General features: G+C 47.4%; 1 protein-coding gene across 1 annotated transcript in view; it reads right to left on the bottom strand.

Annotated features, from left to right (window-relative positions):
• Positions 1-14,954, bottom strand: part of LOC130131276 (plakophilin-4-like) — a 51,416-nt gene that overhangs the window by 14,343 nt on the left and 22,119 nt on the right. The window contains exons 8-12 of the mRNA XM_056300900.1: positions 9,322-9,492; positions 7,213-7,420; positions 6,194-6,326; positions 1,925-2,138; positions 817-1,000 (exon numbers count right to left, since the gene is read on the bottom strand). Of these exons, the coding sequence (XP_056156875.1) occupies positions 817-1,000; positions 1,925-2,138; positions 6,194-6,326; positions 7,213-7,420; positions 9,322-9,492 (910 nt within the window). The remainder of the gene's footprint in view (positions 1-816; positions 1,001-1,924; positions 2,139-6,193; positions 6,327-7,212; positions 7,421-9,321; positions 9,493-14,954) is intronic.

Genomic DNA, 14,954 nt, shown 5'->3' with positions numbered 1-14,954 from the left:
AAGTCCCCAAAAAATTTCAGTGGCAAAAAAACAAACAAAACACAACAACAACAATATAAAGCAGGCCAACATGGAAAAATGGCGTGTTTGCATAGTAAAGAAGAGCGTGCGAACCCTGGACTGTCTACCTGTCACTTAGTGGAGAAGTCGCCCCGCTTGGTAAATGAGGATGGGGGCAAGGACGTCTGTTAAGAAGACGCCTTTATTTTGGCATCTGTGAAGTGTGTCGTCACGTCCTCCTTCACAAAATAAAAGCCTGGTTTCCTCACACGACATCAGAGCGGAAGAAAGGCCAACGGGCGAAACATACAAATCTACAGCGACAGCCCGGTGTATGTTCTTACCTCATTTTGACTTCACATATTCCCAGATGCCTCCATACCAATCAACACAGACATCCAAAATGTTACACAAAACATGCATGATAAATTATCATGGGAAGAAAGTTACTTACTACCATTTAGAAAGTAAAGTGATTGGTTTTATCTTTCTCGGTTTTATTTTTCTTTTCTCAAAAGGGTAGTTGTCACTGTTCGGAAATGTTAAAAGTTTTGGTATTTTCAAACACTTTTCTAAGTTTTCCCCGATGATGTTTTGCTCTGTTGGTGCTTTTATGAGGTGGGGGTCCGGGAAGGAGGGCTCGTAACAAAAATGAATACTGTGGTGTGTATGGTGATGTATTCCTGTGACAGATGTGACTATAACACAACCCAGCAGTCAAGAAAAGTGACTAACAAAAACAAACAAACAAAACAAAAACAATCAATGAAACCAGCCTGGACACCCGGCTGAAGGTGCGCTTGTTACGTAGCTCACCTCAGACAGCCGGTGGTGTTGCGCAGCAGCAGGGAGGAGTGAAACTTGTGTTTGTGCTCCTCGCGGTGCGGGGCGCTGCTCCAGCCCGAATGAGGGATGACCACCGTGTTGGTGAGCGTGGTCAGAGCATCACGGATGATGGTCATCTTCACCGCGTCGCACGAGGACAGGTTCCACAGGACGCCTGCACCGTGCCGGAAAGGGAAAACAGGCATCAACTCCGGGATTGATCACCACTTCTTAAATACTGATCTCATAGCTTGTCTTTAAGAAACAGTGCGGATGTGGATAAACACACACATGCAGGGACGCCGCACAAAACAAACAGACGTCTGCAACAGCTGGTGCTAGGAAGGACGTGAGTTAGTCTTCTCTACAAGAAGACACTTTGGTTCAAGGCCAACCATCACTGAAAGGTGTTTTCTATGGTATTTTGTTGCATCTATCTATCTCTCTATCCATCTTTCTGTATATCTGTCTGTCTGTGCATCAATCAATCTATCTATCTATCTATCTATCTATCTATCTATCTATCTATCTATCTATCTAATCAGTGAGCTGACTATTTTTCCCTCTATTAGAGAATCTGAGCCACCCATCAGCTTCCTGTCTGCTGGCATTAAACAGTGGGTCTATGAAGAGTTGTCATCACATATTATCTCAGCATCTGTCTCAGGGACTGAGCAGAGATCCATTCTGTCAACACCGGGAGCTCCGTGTGTTTAAACCGCCACCACACACATCCCACACAACAGCCGGTGCACATATTAATCCACCACCAAGCAGACAGTGAGTCAGTCAAACACAACCAGCCAACCGCTGACCAGGATGCAAGCACACTAACAAGCTACAGACAAGGACAGTCGGCCAGTCAGTAAAAACAAAACCAACCAGTCAATCAGTCCATCAAACAGAATCAAACAATGATCAGACAGACCAGCCAGCAAGCTAGTCAGTCACACAGACAACCAATTACTCAACCAGCCAGTCATACAGTCTGACAGGCTGGTGCACCAGGCAACAAATCTTATACAATCTAAACAGTCTCTGTCAGACACACATATACACACCCACACACAAAACCAGTGCAGCAGCCACTCAGCCTTACCGGTGACCAGCTCCCGGACTTCATTGTCTGTGGTCTTCCTGAGGAGGCGGAGCAGCGCCGGCACGCCTCCACAGTTCCTCAGCGCCACTTTGTTGTCATCGGTGGCCTTTCCGTACACCAGATTCCTCAGGGCTCCGCAAGCGCTCTTCTGGACCTCAGGCACCTTGTGGTCCAGCAGGTCCACCAGGTGCTGGATTCCTCCCAGGTGACACACCTGCAACAGTATTAGTGACAATCCTGAGGATTTACATACAAACAAATGTTATTTTTGAAAACACTGGAACGATCTATGAACATTGGGATCAGGGATGCTTTTTCGTTGCTCATTTTGCAAAGTCTGGTAGGACTGAAAGAAAGAAAACCGATGTGGTGGATTGCAACTTGTGTCTTCATCACAGAAGCCAAATGAGGAAGAGGGAAGTTAGCGACGACTTTGAAGATGGAGTGAAGTTGTAGTTAACAAGCACACCATTAGGCGCCGGTAGACTAAAAAACAACCTCTGGCAGCTTTAATAATGTCAGTCAATGCAATATTCTCAATTCGAATGGTGTCAAGAGAGCCAGCATTTCATACTTCTTTGCAATTTTAAATGCTCATGTTACATCTTAGTATGCTACATCTCAGTAGTACATGTTCGCAACGGATATATGGCCAGACGGAGGGCAACAAATAATGTTACAGAGGTGAGGACACGCTATAGCTAGTTAGCTATACAGTTAGCCTAGTTTTCCTTGTGACACTGAGGATACGACTAATTCCTGGAACCTACTGCTGACTGCGGCTAGTCTGTGAGTTTGTTTATAGTCTGGGCAGCTTCATCCATCCATCACCCAACTAATTATCCTGCTTTCAGGGTCACGGGGATGCTGGAGCCTATCCTGGACAGGCCGCCAGTCCATCACAGGGCCGACACACACACACACACACACACACACACACACACACACACACACACACACACACACACACACACACACACACCTAGGGGCAATTTAGTACAGCTGATTCACCTGACCTACATGTCTTTGGATTGTGGGAGGAAACCGGAGTGTGGTCTGGGTAGATTGTAAAACTAAATTGCCCTTCTGGAATTAATAAAGTCATCTGAATCTGAATAATCGCTATATGGTGGTCCCCCACCTTTCTCATTGAACACTGCCTTGCTCCACCTACACACGCAGTGCAGGTGCGACGTGGGTCTGAACGGTTTCGTGCTTTTTTTTTTTTTTTTTTTTACATTTGTAAGGCTGTGTCTCTAATGCCTATAAGGGGCACTGTGCCCGTGTCTGTGCGGGTTTCCTCCGGTTTCCTCCCACAGTCCAAACACATGTAGGTCAGGTGAATCGGCCGTACTAAATTGTCCCTAGATGTGAATGTGAGTGTGTGCGTGTGGGCCCTGTGATGGACTGGCGGCCTGGCCAGGGTGTCTCCCCACCTGCCGCCTAGTGACTGCTGGGATGGGCTCCAGCATCCCGCGACCCCGCTTGGGATAAGCGGCTTGGATAATGGATGGATGGATGTTACATCTTATTTACATCACATACTTTTAAGTTGTGTTTAATGTTGTCCTTCTGTGAGATGCCACTAAACACGTCTGGGGTAAAAACTTGTAGTTTTTGGAGAAACGCTGTATTTTATCACACAACACAGCAGCAGACGTGAAACAACCCAACTCTTTGAATTTCCATTTACTGAGTTCAAAACCACGCTTGGTCATAAACTCATAAAACGATATATTTTTGAAGTATAATGAGGTGGTGTGCTGAAAGTCTGTAATTTTTTTATGAATGTGAACGAGTGGATTCATTTACAGTAAAAGCATTTCTAAATGGATGTGTCTAACATGAAAAGAAAAAAACGACAACTAAAACTTCCAGCCTGAATAGCTTTGCCAGCATGAAGATATGAGCTGTGATGAAACGCCGCTGACATCACTGGCCAACATCAGACACTCGCTCTCCAAACAACATCATTAATCTGAAACACACAACCCAGTACTTGGCAGCAATTTGCATTCAATAAGGACACTTTTGTTGCAACTTTTTCAAAATGAGATGCACCCATGAGAGGCGTGCAGAAACATTTGTGCTGTATTTAAAATAAATATGTAAATAAATCAACTCCCCGCAGAAAAAGAGACAAACACAGGGTCTCGAACCTCTGGATCAATGGACGCACTTGATTTATACGTTTGGCCACAACAGCAGGAATGTGGCCATGCAATGATCAAGATGAGATAAACACACACTCACACACACACACACACACACACAAAACGAACCCTGCACCAACACAACATCACTCGCACTGAGGGCGCCGGGGTTGTTTTTGCGTGGCAAGCGGAGCAAAGCTGGAAAACTTTCAGACTGACGCAAAGGCCGGCACACCGGTTCACTTGGCAGAACAGTTTTTCTTTTAGATTCCGCGGGAGCAGATGGCGTTCCGGCTCTTAAAGCCCTGGTGCGAGGGCTTGGCGTATCGCAAATCTCAAAAGTGTATTTCCAAACCCTTCGCCATCTGAAAGCATTAACAACCGTCTGGTGGGATGGCGATATGACCGGCAATTCTCGCGGCGAGAGGTAATAAAATAAGAACCAGGGTCAAGAGTCCCATCAGAACGCTCCACTAAAACAAAATGTTCCCATAAAACAGGAATGTTGCGTTACTCCCCCATCAAGATTTGCCCATAAACTCTCTTTGTATCAGCGCCTCCAGTGACCAAAAACACCGTTTCTATTGACATGTGAACATATCACATGTTAACGCTGCAAAACAAATTGCCATGCGGGGCATCCGGGTGGCGTGGTGGTCTATTCCATTGCCTACCAACACGGGGATCACTGGTTCGAATCCCCGTGTTACCTCTGGCTTGGTTGGACGTCCCTACAGACACAATCGGCTGTGTCTGCGGGTGGGAAGCCGGATGAGGTTATGTGTCCTGGTCGCTGCAATAGCGCCTCCTGTGGTCGGTCGGGGCACCTGTTTGGGGAGGAGGGGGACTGGGGGGAATAGCGTGATCCTCCCACACACTTTGTCCCCCTGGTGAAACGCCTCACTGTCGGGTGAAAAGAAGCGGCTGGCGACTCCACATGTATCAGAGGAGGCATGTGGTAGTCTGCACATTTCCTGCAAACCTTCAGTGTGCACATATAAAGCCCCAGTCTATGTTTATTCATCACGTTTGGAAGCAAGGTGTGTTTAAAAAATGTTAAACACTGATTCACATTCATTGCCAAGTTTTAATTTTGAGAATTTTACTTTTTTTTTGTGCCCCCCCCCCCCCATTTTTCTCCCCAATTGTATCCAGCCAATTTCCAACTTCCCCTCGGGGATGAATAAAGTATTCTGATTCTGATTCAATTACCCCACTCTTCTGAGCTGTCCCGGTCACTGCTCCACCCCCTCTGCCGATCCGGGGAGGGCTGCAGACTCCCACATGCCTCCTCCGGTACATGTGGAGCCACCAGCCGCTTCTTTTCACCAGACAGTGAGGAGTTTCACCAGGGGGACGTAGCATGTGGGAGGATCACGCTATTCCCCCCCAGTCCCCCTCCTCCCCAAACAGGTGCCCCGACCGACCAGAGGAGGCGCTAGTGCAGCGACCAGGACACAAACCCACATCTGGCTTCCCACCCGCAGACACAGCCAATTGTATCTGTAGGGACCCTTGACCAAGCCGGAGGTAACATGGGGATTCGAACCTGCGATCCCCATGTTGGTAGGCAACGGAATAGACCGCCACGCCACCCGGACGTCCTGGAGTTTTATTTATTGAGGATGTGCGATCTGTTGGTAAAGGTCTTCTACCAGCTTGTTCTGTCATATGTGCTTGTTAGACACAACTTCAGTTTTTCTTCAAACTCAACACTACTCACCTTCTTCCTCATTTGGCTACAATGATGAAGATGTGAAACGCTATGAACCCCATCATTTTTCCTGGGAAAAGTCCTACTAGACTGTAATCACACAAACGAGCAACAGCAGAAGAGATTATGATTTGAATATTCATTGGTTAGCTACTGATGTAAATACACCAGTGAGAAAAAACAAAACAAAACAAAGACATTTGTTTGCATGTCAATATTTATGCAGCAGCTTCAAGGGGGTGTGTTTGCATGTGTGCAGATGAGGTGAAGATGTGCTGATGTACAGAATTAAGTTGCAATCCTTCAGTGGTTGTTAAGCATGTGAGCGGCCCCAGAGAAAGAATGTGTCCTTGAAACGTGTGGCTGTCTCCATGGCAACAGATGTCAAGTTTGACAGATTACCTCCACTTTGACACAGTTGTCGCCATAGCAGAGGTGCTGGAGGTAGGCGGCTGCGTTGGCCTGCACTGACGGGAAGTGATGCTGCAACATGTGGATGACCTCGGGAAGCTCCGGGTCACGCCATGCAAACTCTCTGATATGAGAGAGAGAGAGAGAGAGAGAGAGAGAGAGAGAGAGAGAGAGAGAGAGAGAGAGAGAGAGAGAGGGGAGAGAGAGAGAAAGGAGACAGAAGGAAAGAGATGGGAGAGATAGAGAGTGACAGAGAGAGAGAGCAAGAGAGGAGAGGAGAGGGGAGAGAGAGAGACACCGAAAGAGAGCGACAGAGAGGAGAGGAAAGGAGAGGGAAGAGAGAGAGAGGAGAGGGGGAGAGAGAGAGAGAACGAGGAGAGGGGAGAGAGAGAGAGGAGAGAAGAGGGGGGAGAGAGAGAAAGAGAGGATATATGCACAAATTGCTGTTAATTATAAATAAGTGTGCATTGTCTATATGTGTGTTACATGTATCTTAAGCTCTGGAAGAGTGTGTGTGTGTGTGTGTGTGTGTTTGTGTGTGTGAGATGGACCGACTGTCCCTGTGTGTGACTGCTTCGTTGGCTGCTGATCTGATACTTGGTTGGCTGGGATTTTTGTTGTCTCTGTGTGCGAGTTTTTTTTTCCCCAGCCCTTTTTTTTTCTTTCTAAAACTTTCAAAGTGGAACTGGACACAGCTATGTACAAAAATGAATGCGAGTCATCTCAAACAGATACACAAATTAACTCTCAGGAGGAAAAGAGACAAACACAAAGTCCCGGTCTTTCTCTGCATCAAAGAAAGCATTTGATTTTGTCCACATTTGGCTCCCGAGAGCAGGAATGTGGCCATTCTGTGATCAAGATGAGTTCAACACACACACACACACACACACACACACACACACACACACACACACACACACAGATCTCATGTTGGTGCAGGGTTCGGTTTGGTTGGTAAAGTGTGTGTGTGTGTGTGTGTGTGTGCACGTTTTTGTGCGTGTGTGTACCTGGGGTCTTTGTGGATGCTGTCAATGGATGGGGAGCGGGTGGCAATGAGTCCAGAGTGTCGGGTATATACTGGCTCACTGTCCAGCCCCTTCTGGGAAACCCCGTAGGAGTCAGCGTACAGGGCTGCAGTGCTCAGCCCATAGCTGCTGCTTCTTTGGTAAGGCAGCGTGCCGCCATGGCTTGTGGTCCGCGGGAGCGTCCCCATTCCTGAGTAAAATCAGCAGGCATCTTTAAACTGACATGCAGAACATGATTTAAAAAAAAATCATCTTTATTTTACCAGGTTAGTCAGGTTAACATGAAGAATCTTGTCTCCAGGGACGTCTGTGAAAGAACGCTGCACGAAGGCATCATGAATACTGCAAGCAGACCCTCAGAGCCCATGTTGAAAACCAGAGAACAGTCAACATCAAACCAGGGGGCGCAAGAGGTCAACCTGTTTAGATCTTGACTCAACCAAATGTAACAGTGTACGACCACGGATGGACCACGGGATGCATGTGTGCTCAGAGGCGTGGTGGGGCTGGTATGTGGAAGTGCGGGGACGCGCTTCCCGAAGGAGGGGAGCAGTGTAACAGTGTACAACCGCGGATGTGTAGACTCGCTAGCCAGTTGGCTAACGGGTCTGAGCCTTTAGTTGACTGGTTAGCACAGTCGCCCACGGTGCGGGGGAACTCGGGTTCGATCCCGCCTGCTCCCTGCCCCCTCACGCCTATGAGCGTACATGCATCCCGCCGCTGCCACCAAATGTATCAGGAATTCAGGGGGGCAGGCAGGATCGAACCCGAGTTCCCCGCACCACAGGCGACTACGTTAACCAGTCGCCTAAAGCGTCCGACCCGTTAGCCGAGGGCTAGCGAGTCTACCCATCCGTGGTCGTACACTATTACACAAGCATAGCAAGACCTTGATGCATTCATTTTTCCACAAAATCCTCCATCAACGGGAGAAACCGGCTCTTTCGGCTTCAAACCATCTGCTGTGAGGAAACCGTGCACATGCACGCTTCCCGTCTTATTCCGTCCTTTCCACAGGCACTACTAAAACTATTCCAGTTAGCGTGAACAGTCCCATCTGCATATCTTGGAACAAGACAACTTCCAAACTACGCGGGGTGAAATTCCGTGCGGGGAACCTCAGTATGAAACAGCGGTCAGCTATAAGAACTTCCCGGTGACACTTTACTAAAGTTTAACAATGTTTCGCAGGTATCTTCAAGTAACACAAAGCTGTGACACAATGTCATGTGGGCTGTCCAGAATCAAGCTGTATATCAGATGCACACATTACTTCAAACATCACCATAAATCATGACGGTCCCTGTACATGTGTGTACCCATGTCCCATTAAATGTCAAGCACATCTGCATGTAGGAAGCGGTAGCAGCTTTCTAACTGTATACAGTATATGTATGTATACAGTATAGGTATGTATACAGTATATGTATGTATACAGTATAGGTATGTATACAGTATAGGTATGTATGTCTGCATTAAGACAAGCTTGTCTTCTGTTACTAGGAAAATAAAGAACCAATCACTTACTCACTCACTCAATCAATCAAGCCATCCATCCATCCATTCATCTATCTATCTATCTCTTTTTTTGGAGGGGGGATCCCCCCCCTTTTCTCCCCAATCGTACCCGGCCAATTACCCCACTCTTCCAAGCCGTCCTGGTCGCTGCTTCACGAGCCGTCCCGGTTGCTGCTCCATATCCCCTTTGCCGATCCGGGGAGGGCTGCAGACTACCACATGCCTCCTCCGATACATGTGGAGTCACCAGCTGCTTCTTTTCACCTGACAGTGAGGAGTTTCACCAGGGGGATGTAGTGCGGGGGAAGATCACACTATTCCCCTCAGCCCCCCCCCCCAAACGGGTGCCCCGACCGACCAGAGGAGGCGCTAGTGCAGTGACCAGGATACACACCCCACATCCGGCTTCCCACCCGCAGGGATGCCCGACCAAGCTGGAGGTAACACGGGGATTCGATCCGGCGATCTCCGTGTCGGTAGGCAACGGAATGACTGCTCCACCCCTGATCTATCTATCTTTCTATCTATCTATATGGATTTGTTTGCCCCTCACGGTGAGTGGGCATGGGGTACCTGTGCTTGTCCTGTAGATGTTCCCCTGCGGGTCGTGGGTGGGGCTGTGGTAGAGGGGGCTGTGGAAGGTGCGCTCGTCAAACACCGATGTCATGTGACAGTCTGGAGACAGCACCGCCCGCAGCTCAGGGTCCAGTTGCACCGAGTGACCGGCGTAGGAGCTGTGAAGCCCTGGTCCCAGAAACAAGACACATAAGAACCACAATTTCAAGAACTTTTGTTTTACCTGTTTTTCACAACAGGATTATTGAGTGAAACCTGACTGAATCAAACGAAAGATGGATCTGAATCAGAATCTGCTTCGAATCGCTGAGTGAATTCTTACAAACCAGAAATTTGACTTAACATGTTGCTCACTGTGACACAAAGACGTAAAACCTTCTGTCTCTTCTTGGATTCTGCCTTACGTGGTAAACCCCACACATCTGTCGCTCCAAGAAGAATCATGTGCAAATGCTAACAGACTCCAAACAGGAAATGGGGCATGTATATATATTTTTGCACCCCCACAAAATCATGGAGGTCAGAGGTCAGCTCTGAACAGAACAGCACATCTGGAGATGCAGGGTCTTGCTCAAGAACACTTCAGCAGAGGGAATGATTGCAGGCCCCCGTCATCATTCCTGTACTCCTCTGTTTTACCTGGGAACTCCATCCGGATGGAGTACAGCTTACACTGCTGCAACAGCTCATCTTGTTCCCACTGATTTCAAATGGGCAGAGAGAGTTTTTCCACAGTCCACACCCACAACAACTCGATCTGGTTCTCTCCGAGTCCAACAGCTGTTGGACGGGAGTGGAAAAGCAGACTCGTAATCAAGATAACATTTTCTCAATAAGAAAAGTGTTTACCTTTCTGGATTGGCTTCTACTCCAATAAGACAAACGGTTTCCTTGATGGCACAGAGAAATAGAGAAGACTCACTCTGCAGTATTAAGCGTTGTCATCATGCCGAAGGCACACATCACACACGGCACTGGGGCCGTAACAACAGCTAAATAAATAAATAAATAAAACGGGTCCTTGTACAGCTTAGTTTGGCCGGTGACCGGGGCGCTGGACGAGAACCTTATCTTGGGTATCCGTCTATTGATTATCTTCCTCGTGTAATCTGGGATTATGAGGGATCTGCAGGATCACTGGGCACAGGGATTTGGGATGCCTATTAGGCTACTTAACCGCACGGCTGGTCGGGAATCAGTCAGATAAGGCTGGAGACCGGCGCTGCTCATTGTGTCTGATCTCCACGTCTTTTGTGGGATGAGAATAGAAGGCATTTTATTTAGTTCACTGAGCTGGTGTTCTGTCTCCTCCTCTGCTCACTGAGCCAAGTCCATTTAACACACACACACACACACGCCACAAAATGATTACAGGATGGGAACATACAAACATACATATGCACACGACTGAAGTTGAAACATGTGCAACACACACACACACACACACGTTCACAGGAAAAGTCACACACGCATGCACGCGCACACACACACACACACGCACTTAAAGAAAGGCAAGTGTGCACACATGAATACATTCAGGGATTTAACACGTGTGTGCAGTCATGCACATAATGTAGGAAGAGGCAACATTCTTGGGCACACGCGAACACAAACATCCAAACCGCTTATCCTGCTCTCAGGGTCGCAGGGATGCTGGAGCCTATCCCAGCAGTCATTGGGTGGCAGGCGGGGAGACACCCTGGACAGGCCGCCAGGCCATCAGACACGGGGAGAACATGCAAACTCCACACAGAGGACGGCCCATGACGACCCCCAAGGTTGGACTACCCCGGGGCTCGAACTCAGGACCTTCTTGCTGTGAGCTGACCATGCTAACCACTGTGCCACCGTGTCACCAACACGCACACATTCAAAACACAGACACTCATGTTCTCTGACATACACGCCACAGATTACAGTGTAAATCACCACAGTGGATGTTCAGCACTTGCCAGTGGCTCCCTGCAGCTTTGCATGAGGAAGCGCTCTATGTGGGTCAGTGGGGGAAGCTTAGCTGTGAGAGTGACAGAGGCCAGGATAACAAATAAATCTATGTCACTGCACCATCAACACCAGTCCGTAACCTCCAACAATCCTCCACAAACTATAGACGCCATCAACACCACCCTGCAACCTCCACATGTAACTCTGCACCTCCACGTGCAACCCTATACCTCCACATGCAACAGAGCGGTCAACAATGGCAGATTATGGACTGAATGGCACCAGACTGGAAAATGAGGGTTGAAAGAGGGTTTTTAGCCTAAAAATCTTGGGAGGAAACATGAATGTGAACAGCCCCACCCTCAACATTCCTGCATAACCACTGCTGATGTGCCTTTGAGCAAGGTGCTTCGTTCCCCAATTACATCAGAGGAATATAATTGAGCTGGAAGGCTCCCAGTGGTAAATCGCAGAAAGCTGGGCATCTGACCTGGGCTGAACTGGGCATTCAACAGACGGGAATGTATCCAAAAATGAATTCACATGGAAGAGGGCGACGACGAGTAGCGTATGCATGCTTTATTACCTTTTACTAGATAAATACGGAGTCAGAACCAACTGATCCGGGCGTCCGGGTAGCAGGGGTCTATTCCGTTGCCTAGCAACACGGGGATCGCCGGTTTGAGTCCCTGTGTTACCTCCGGCTTGGTTGGGCATCCCTACAGACACAATTGGCTGTGTCTGCGGGTGGGAACCCGGATGTGGGTATGTGTCCTGGTCGCTGCACTAGCATCTCCCCTGGTCGGTCAGGGCACCTGCTCAGGGGGGACAGTGAACTGGGGGGAATAGCGTGTTCCTCCCACATGCTACATCCCCCTGGTGAAACTCCTCACTGTCAGGTGAAAAGAAGCGGCTGGTGACTCCACATGTATCGGGGGAGGTATGTGGTAGTCTGCAGCCCTCCCCGGATCAGCAGAGGGGGTGGAGCAGCGACAGGCTTGGAGATGCACTGTTGAACCAGTTTTCTTGGAGAGGCTTTCGAGCTGGCGCTTACAGGATTTTATTTGATGGAATTAAGGAGTATACCTGGGAGCTGAGTGTGGGAATGAGACTGTTTGGTTTTCATGGGGGGCCAGCTGATCAAGACAGGAGGAGAGCGTGCGATTTTAATAATTGACAAGATTGGAGGGATTATCAGACAGCAGGGGAGGGGCGGCAAACATCTTACTGGCAAGAGAGGCACAAAGATCTGAAGGGGAGATAGATTTGTGATTTCTGAAGGATATAATGCATTTGACTTTTGGGATGGGGGATAGGGATGTCAATGTCCATGGTGATTGCCAGGTGGTCAGAGATACTGAGGTTGAGGCTGGAGAGTTGATGTATTGTGAGACTAGTGGAGCAGACCAAGCCCAGGATGCGATCAAGGCTGTTAGTGGGGAAGTTGATAAGTTGTGTGAAGTTGTAGCATTGTAGCAATTCCAGGAATTGGCAGATGTACAGTCAGTGTCATCAATGTGGATATTAAAATCACCCAGGAGGAGAATGGAAGATGAGATGGCACATAGCACATAATCAGAGAAGTCAGAGAGAAATTAATTACGAACGAAGCTTTGTTATTGAGAGAATGTGTGATGAGCAAAACCAGTTTCAGACGATGTTGCGTTCTGATAGATTGTGAGAACTAAGGAAGAGGACAGAGATTGGACTGATTCATGAGTCGTTTGTTGTGGTGATGGTGAGGTTAATGATGTCTGTTCGTAATATGGTCAGGAATGGGAAGAGGTCGAACAGCAGTGTGAATGTACTACAAGGGGGAGCCAGCGTGAGCGAAGGATGCAACAGTCATTGTTGTGGGCAAAGGGGAAGAAGAAGATTCAATAAGACACGTGTGTGATGTAAATAGTCAATCACGTGTGCAGGACAGAGGACAGAACGGTATGCTGCAAATTAGTGGCAAGCATGTGACTATGTTCAGGTGAAGATCCTTTCTTCTGTACAGAGAGAAGCGCTCCCAGAACAAGGCAAAGTTATGAATAGAGACCAATGTTGTGCGCTATACGTATACTAATGGACAGGAGCCAGGTATGAAGGCTGAGAATTCTGCTAAAACGCCCCACATTATTCTTATTTATTGACCCAGTGTGGGAATTGGGCCAGAAATAAAAGTGGTTTTTCCACGACTGTTGAGCAAATTAAAAAGACGGATAAAATCGCCTTTTGTCAGCTCAGACTGCTGACAGGCAATGTCATTGGAGCTGACGTCGACTATTACTTTCATTATTGCGGGAAATGAATCAAGGAGTCCTGGGAGTTTCTCCAGGATATCAGGGACAGTAGCTCCAGGAAAGCAGTGCGTGACCGCATTTACGAAATGAATGTTTCGAACTATGGAGTCTCCAATAATCAAGGTAGTGGGGAGGAAGAGAGGAGTGGGTGACTGATTGACAGCGCTGTCAGGGAAAGTATTGGATGGGGATGAATGTTGTTGGTCTGAGGAAGTGGCATTGGGACTGACCAATCTGCCTGAACGTCAGGGGAGGACGGTGCAGGGGGATTCTGTATTTCCTTCCATCTTGACCTTGGTACACTTGTCATATTAATGCAATATATAAAGTTTTCTTAAGCGAAGCGATTAAGTCTTGAAAACGCAGATTAGCCGCTCCTTAATTTGTGTGAATATTGATCAAGAAAGCTATTTTAAAGCTATTTCAAATGCACATTCCCAGTCAGAATGAAGCATTGGGGCGGCACTGTGGCCCAGTAGTTAACACTGTTGCCGCACAGCAAGAAGGTCCTGAATGCGAACCCCAGGCCATCCCAGGTTCTCCCTGTGTCTGCGTGGGTTTCCTCCGGGTGCTCCGGTTTCCTCCCACCATCAAAAAGACATGCATGTTAGGGTTAATACTCCTGTCTGTGCCCCTAAGCAAGGCAATAGGAAAAGAACTGGAGTTGGTCCTTGGGTGCTGCAGCTGCCCACTGCTCCTATGGATGGATTAAATGCTGAATACAAATTTCATTGTAACCTGTACAATGACAAAATAAAGTGGCTTTCTTTCTTCTTCTTTATTTCTTAAAACCTACACTCTCTTGGGCCTCAATGATTCATAATCAAAAACACTATTTCTCCAAAAACCACTGTTAGAATCAATCAATCAATCAAACTTTATTCATGTAGTACTCAGCGGGGAAAGATAAAAGAAAACAGCTTCCTTTATCTTAGTGTTAGATAAACGGAAAACAAAATTCTTATATTAGTGATAATAATAATTATAATAAACAAATAAATGAAAATAAATTTATATAAATTAAATTTTCAATGTTAATTACGCCATGAAATGGCATTTAGAGCATCACTGTTATGGCGATGACACTCAGCTTTAGCTCTCCCTGAAACCAAACGATCAGTCCAATCTAGTCAGTCTCTTGAACTACTTTGAGGACATAAAGTGCTGGATGGCACAAAACTTCCTTAAGGAGAATGACGGCAAATCTGAAGTTGTCCTATTTGCCCCCCCCCCGACTCCGTTAAAGTGTTTACCAACAGTCTTGGCAACCTCGTCAAACATCATGTCAAAAATCTTGGCGTGATATTTCAAGTTTGACAAGCAAATCAATGCAGTAGTGAGAGCCAGTTTTTTCCAGCTTTGTACTATTGCCAAAATCAAGCCGTTTCTCTCTTTTAA

This window comes from Lampris incognitus, chromosome 21 (genome assembly GCF_029633865.1).
Source record: "Lampris incognitus isolate fLamInc1 chromosome 21, fLamInc1.hap2, whole genome shotgun sequence".
Lineage (NCBI taxonomy): Eukaryota > Metazoa > Chordata > Actinopteri > Lampriformes > Lampridae > Lampris > Lampris incognitus.
The sequence above is the reverse complement of the archived record's forward strand: the minus strand, read 5'-3'. Positions and strand labels throughout refer to the sequence as shown.